Source organism: Anneissia japonica, unplaced genomic scaffold, assembly GCF_011630105.1.
Source record: "Anneissia japonica isolate Jap-2015-1 unplaced genomic scaffold, ASM1163010v1 scaffold180_len884964_cov147, whole genome shotgun sequence".
In the NCBI taxonomy this organism is placed as follows: Eukaryota; Metazoa; Echinodermata; class Crinoidea; order Comatulida; family Comatulidae; genus Anneissia; species Anneissia japonica.
The window spans coordinates 281,662-288,261 of NW_022696035.1; the positions used below are offsets into that span (position 1 = coordinate 281,662).

Below are 6,600 nucleotides of genomic sequence, written 5' to 3' on the forward strand. Positions count from 1 at the left end.
GATACAACCCTGTAGGCGCTATATTTGTTAAACGCCTCTCACTTAAATTCATAGTATTTTGTACAGAGTTAATTGACTTAAACAATGCTACATTTTTCATTGCAACTTTTTTTGGTGACTGATTATAAATATTGTTATTTAAATATTTATATATTTGGTTGGCGTTTTAATACCCAAATAATCTTTGTCATCGTCGCCAATATCCTCATCATCATTATAATCGTCAAGATCATTCGTCACCTTTGTTAACATTATCAGCAGGAGAGGATCCAGAAAAAAAATGCTAGTAGGGGATAAAAGTATCAAAAAGGTTTTAATAATACCATTTAAACACTAAAATATCTTTATAAGGTCTTTCCATTCTGCATTTAAATTATTCACCTTACAGTATTTCTTAATTGTTCAGCCTTTTCCCAGACATTTTAGGGTCCTTTGTTTTAAGTGCTTTTTCTTTATTTTTTTTTAAACGAAGTATTTATCGTTTGTTTGTTGGCAATGTTTAATGTGGTTCCAATAAAGTTGTTGTCATTGAACGTTTTAAATGATCTTGATTTACTAACATTTTGGTACATTTTTTTTTATTTTGCGATTTTAATAAATCAATCAATGGTCAGTAAGCCGAAGGCTAATTACACCATAATTTGATATATTTTGTTTAGTGACAAATATTAGGTCAATAATTGTTTTAATAGTTTCTGTTGTAAAAATTTATGAATAACTTGCATTATATTACCTTGACTGACTATGGTGTTCATCTATTTAGGTTAGATTAAAATCTAACATAATGGCATCAATATATAATGCGGTAAAATTTTGATACATTAGGTCAAGTTTTGTTAAATATTCAGCCTTTGCTTTGGGTGGTCTATAAAATTGCCTACAGAGCTATTGAGTGGGGTGAGTTTATTTCTACCGATAGTGCTTTCCATTTTCGTCAAACATATTCATTTCTTTAATAGATTACCATTTTTAATGTAAATTAATATACCACCTTGCCTTTCAAGTCTACAGATTTCATAAACTTCGATTAACACTTCATTGTTGTCAATATTATCAACAGTAAATTCCGGTTTAGTTTCAGCCAGCCACGATGCTCCTCCGGTGATAATCGTTATTGAACCTACAGAAATTGTACAAACAAATTTCCTCCGATTCCGATATTATGTTAAAAAAAACCCAGTAGGCCTAATTATAAACAAAATCCTGACGATCCAGAAATTGCGTAAAAAATCCCGCCGATCCTGACTTTAAAAGATCCCGTAATTTTACCAAATCCCGCCGATTCAGCTATTGCGTACAAAATCCCGTAATTTTACAAATGAATTCCTGTCCATCCCGAGGAATCCTAACAAAATTCCGGCGTGATGGGGTCATTCTGATGGATTCTCACTGAATCCCGATCGGGATCCCGATTTCATCTTTGATAGGGTATCTGTCATCCATATGAGAGTTTTGTTTGATTGTCACTATGGTTCTTGTTTCTATTTATGAAATATGGTACCGTATCTTATTGTATCCTATCTTAAACTTTCGGACCAATGGACCTTCGGACCAATGGGCCTTCGGACCAATGGACCTTTGGACCAATGGACCTTAGGAATCCCTCGTGGGTGGGCTAAGCATGTTTGTTCTTTGATTAGGCCTATGTATACACTACGTGCTTATTCATCAAACCGGAATAATAATGGCGAGATCAGGAGCAAGAAGGAACCCTATATCAGGAAAACGCCAAGAGACTTCCAATGGTTTACCAGGGTGGATAGTGGCTTGGTTGATAATAACAGCTATTATTCAAACCTGGGATGCTTCATATATTTTGCTTAGACCACATACCTCTCCAGGAGGCAAGCTTAATGCATTTTGGAGACCATGTAAGAACCGATAGGTAGCTAACTATTCGATCTAGGCCTCTAAATACGGTACGGTACAGTACACTTTAGTGACTTCCTGACCTAAAGTCCATGGACTAAAGCAAGTCCTACTACTGTATGGTAGGCTCTAATGAAGGTGTTTTTATAATAATCGTGTTTGCAACAGACCAACTACACACCATGCATCAAATGTATTGTATGTAGTATGTGGTCAAATATGCTCATAAATAATAGTATAAGGCTTATTTTTTATAAGCTTTTTTAAGTTCGTCTGATATGTCGCTGTTTATATTTGCTGCCCTCTTTTATTTGACATAACTTTTCTGTCTGAATTTAAAGTGTTGAGTTAAAAATCTTGAAAAGTAGAAAATATTTGAATGGCTTGCCTACTTTGTTTGTTGTTGTTATTTTTTTTTATCTATTTTTCTAAAGCGTGGTGGTGCCATACTTATTTTACATACATATTTTATTTTTGTGGAGGATACAGAGCAGTGAAAATGATTCTGCATTTTATTATGTCATTTATCTTTATTAGATTTTTTTTTGTAGCATTGGGATATTTCATGGTTTCTTGTGTCTATGCCCCCTTGGGGAAAAGATACTATGTTATGATCTGGCAGTTAAGGTGGCGGAAAGGGGTAAATCCAGCTTACAGGTGCATGATGGGTCGTGTGTCATCTTAAGTAAATTATTACTGTACAAAAGTCATGAAAAAGAAATACAACACCACACATTTCCTGATAACTGAATCCCATGTGGATACTTTATTAGTAAACATAATACAGTAAGGCCAGTATAGGGCATAGACACATGCTCCCTCTGAGAGCCTATGTAAAGCGCATACAGGCAATTTTTTCCTATACATTATGCTCTATATAAGATTACATTATTATTGAGCAGAAAATCGCTATTGAAATCACATATATTGTAAATTAAGTTATAACCATGTTATAACATGACAGTTCGGTGTTAAGTTAAACTTTACTTTGTAGAACCATAAGTATGTTATAACCTATAGTTTCACAACGACACAACATTTTAACATTCCTGTAACGTTGTGTGAACGTTATTTCATGACATACCAACCAGCAACGTTCGCAAATTTTAATAAGAACGTTTCGTGTTTGCCAGGTTATCCCTAGTTTCTGCAACCCACCATTGCGTCTATTTTTGAGATTGGAATGTATTTTGTGTATTTGCTTGTTTGTTTATTAGGTTTTCCACACACAAAATATATAATATAAAACAATACAGTATAGGTTATAAATATGTAATTTAAAACAGATTAAAAAAGGGAAAAATAAGTAGATAAGACTGTGTGGATGGGGACAAAATAAGTTTGAGAACAAACTTTACAGCCTGGTCACCTGCTAAAAATCAGAGTTACAAAAAGAAACATTAAAAAAATAGCATAAACAATGAAGTAAATACATTAAAGTGGCATATTATAGATTGCATAATAAAATAGAGATACAGGTATGCTGCATCTAAGTAATAAGTATATTTTTTTGTTTATTTTATTTGTTTGTTTATATTAACAATATGCTTAATAATCATTATATAAGTAAGTAAACTAAGTTTTCTTTTATTTTACTGGAATACAGCATATCTGTATGTGTATATTACATTTATTTTTATTTATTATATTTCCATACCAACTCAGAGACAAAAACCTCCAATTTAAAGTTGACATAAAATAAATGTACTATATAGAAATAACATACACCAAAAAAAAAAAAATATATATATATAAAATAAAAATAAACAAATACAATAATAAATACATATCTAAAACATCCTCAGTAATTTTCAACTTAAAAATGGGTAAACTGTCGAAGAAAGTTACAGTATCAGTAATAAAATCTTATATGTATCACAGAAATGCTTAAATAAATTTCTACACATAAACATCTACATGTCCAAATAATTTTTATAATTTATTATTAATTCATAATTTTCAATTTAAATTACTTTAATTGTGATTTGTGATTTTTTTCTTACTTTAGATAACCTTTATCGCGATATTGATCTGAGATACAAGGACACTGAAGATTCATTTGGTATCGCTCAAAGTTGGTGAGTGTCAATTGTAGTTTAGCTCCCCCCCCCACCCCCTAAAATTTTCCCAACATGATGTTTTTTTTTTGTCTAATTGGGCATACTCTATGCTGTGTAGTGGAATTTCTCTATAAAATGGAATGTGTTAAGGTTCATTTATCTGTAAATTGGAATGAGTTTGGGTTCATTTCTTTCAAGGCAGACGTCCATGCCAAGTTCAGTGTGGGTATAGTTTTATCAAAGTTGGAAATTGATCCTATGTCTTAAAATATGGCCAATGACTGATAGTACCTTGTCTGAAAATAGACTATGGGCTTACTGTATTCGACTGGTTCATTTCATTGAGTACGAATTTTCGTTGAGTATTATTTTCATTCGACTGGTTCGTAAAATAGACTTCGTTGACAACGAAAATTAACGCAAACAGAGTGTGTTATTCAGCGTTAAGTTATGCACGTGACCAAAAAAATATGGCCGATTGGTCAGTTTAACAACATTTGCACTAATATAATTTAGATTAAATTTCAGAAAATAAAAATTATAATATATACCCACATTGAAGTCAAAAAATAATTGTAGGCTAACAGAATTCAAAATTTGGATGAAAACATTTTTTTTAATGAAAAACCCATACTGCCACAATCCGAAGCAGCCTTGATTACGCAGCATGTATCGCGGTAACTATGCAGCCATTTTGTTTTGTCGAGTATTTACCAGTTATCTATTCGACTGGTTATCTTCGTTAAGTAGGATTTTACCACTGCGCAGGTGGGCGTGGTTTAACAAAGAATGACCAGTCGAATACGGCCAATGTTTTGTGTAATTTGGACCTAGTTTCTGCAGTATACTCATGCTCCTATAGGAACCTATTTTTTTTTCTATTAATGAAAGCTGGTGAGTGTCAATATCCAATGAAATCAACTATGAAGGTGCATACCTCATGATTCAGCTGGTGACAACCAGTGGTAAATTTAGAGGTCGTGGAGAAGGGTTTAACTTCCCACCTTAACTTAACCTTCCCAAAAGTTTTACCAACATGCATGTTTTTTTTATGACTGAAATAAGAGTTAAAATTTGTATTTAAGACACTGAAAGTATTTGATTATCAACCACATCTGCGTCATGTGGGGTCCATAGTCTCATGGTGGGGTGAACTAGGTTGATTCAATCCATTCAAAATTGTTGGTAGCCCCACTAACAAAAAATCCTGGATCTGCCCCTAGATGCTTTTAAGGCACAAGTGCTTGTCAAATTTTTGAATGATTTAGCGACATTAAACTTGGCTAAACTGGTAGAGGCCACTGTGTGTTCACTGAACTGTGGATATCTTTTTGGTACAGAATTATATGAATTGTTACTTTACCTTTTCAAATATTATTATGGTTTATCAAATCATGTTGTTCATTACTTATTTCGTATTCATATATAGCGCCTCTTCCTTTGGGTTACAATTGCGCTTTGTTTTTCTCTGGTCATTGAGCCCACATGATTAAGTGTTGCTGCTGGTAATTAGCGTAGAAGCAACCAGCTCTACCAGGTACCCATTTATACTTCTGGGTGGAGAGAAGTTCTGCAGATAAAGCGCCTTGCTCAATGACACAAGCAAAATGCACAGAGTGTTGAAACCTCAACCTCAAAGTTGAGAAACTCTTCGCCAAACTTACATAATTATTTTCATTACTTTCTAAATTTTTTTAAAATCTTTTACTCTTTCGTCACAGCCTAAATCTTGTGGAAGTCTTGCTAGCTCTTATCGTTTTGTATTTGGTAAGTTTATGTCATTTTTTGAGGTGAGTCGAATGGCCGAGTGGTTAGCAGGGGCACTGCAAGCTATAGCCATAATATCGGCGCTGGTTCGAACTGCACTCTCGTCTATGGTTTTGGTGGTAGAACAAGTCTTCTCGGATAAGGACTATAAACCGTAGGCCCAGTGTATGCAATGGCTTGTGTGCACTATTAATAAACCTACACTATTATTATTATTATTTTTTATGTTAAAATTTATATCTCTGGAGACAAAACAGTAACTTCCGTTGTTTTTAAAGTATTACACAAAGATTATCACTAGAAAAACACTGTGCTGCACAAACTATCAACTGGCAGTACAAAGTGTTTAATACCCAACAAATAAAAATGGATCCATGCACTGAAGTGAATTTTTCATTGAACACCAAGAGCTGCATGGAAATTTATACTATTGTAAAAATTTGTATTATGCTTGTAAAAAGCACTGCTTTTATGCCTTGTTAAACTCAGTTTTTATACTTTTAAGAGGGTAGGCGTTGAACCTTAAAGGGTATTCTAGCCAAATGTGGTAGGCGGACCGTACACAAAGGGTTTTTAATTTGTTTTCACAGGCTGCAACAAAACTGCTGCCAAGTACTCTATTGAATATTATTTAAGCTAAACAATAGTCAACTTACAATACCAAAAGTAACCTAAATAACAGTTTAACAGAGCATTTTGCCCACCTGTGCAGTCATGCATATCTTACACGTGTTTGTTAAATGTGGCAAAGACAAGCCACACCAGTCACTCGTCGCAAAAATGGATTTTGAGTTATGAATAAAGAGTTAAAGAGTAAAATAAGAGCTATAAAATGGTAAAAAATCATTCAAATCCAACATGGTCCGGAACGGTTTTAACTTAACCGGTAAAATGCACAATGCCT

The 6,600-nt window shown here is 33.5% G+C and overlaps 1 protein-coding gene across 1 annotated transcript; it reads left to right on the forward strand.

Moving 5' to 3' along the window:
- Nucleotides 1-1,602: 1,602 nt before the first annotated feature.
- Nucleotides 1,603-6,373, forward strand: LOC117101682. The gene is made up of 4 exons (XM_033241709.1): nt 1,603-1,871; nt 3,878-3,947; nt 5,651-5,696; nt 6,287-6,373. Exons 1-4 carry the CDS (start codon nt 1,685-1,687, stop codon nt 6,329-6,331), a joined length of 348 nt encoding a protein of 115 aa, XP_033097600.1. The 5' UTR covers nt 1,603-1,684; the 3' UTR covers nt 6,332-6,373.
- Nucleotides 6,374-6,600: the final 227 nt, after the last annotated feature.

What these genes read in the sequence shown, in the direction of transcription:
- LOC117101682 (XM_033241709.1), top strand. Translation starts at nt 1,685, where the DNA reads ATGGCGAGATCAGGAGCAAGAAGGAACCCTATATCAGGAAAACGCCAA. An exon ending in TAATGCATTTTGGAGACCAT is followed by an intron (nt 1,872 to 3,877) that starts GTAAGAACCGAT and finishes TTCTTACTTTAG; the next exon opens with ATAACCTTTATCGCGATATT. An exon ending in TTTGGTATCGCTCAAAGTTG is followed by an intron (nt 3,948 to 5,650) that starts GTGAGTGTCAAT and finishes CTTTCGTCACAG; the next exon opens with CCTAAATCTTGTGGAAGTCT.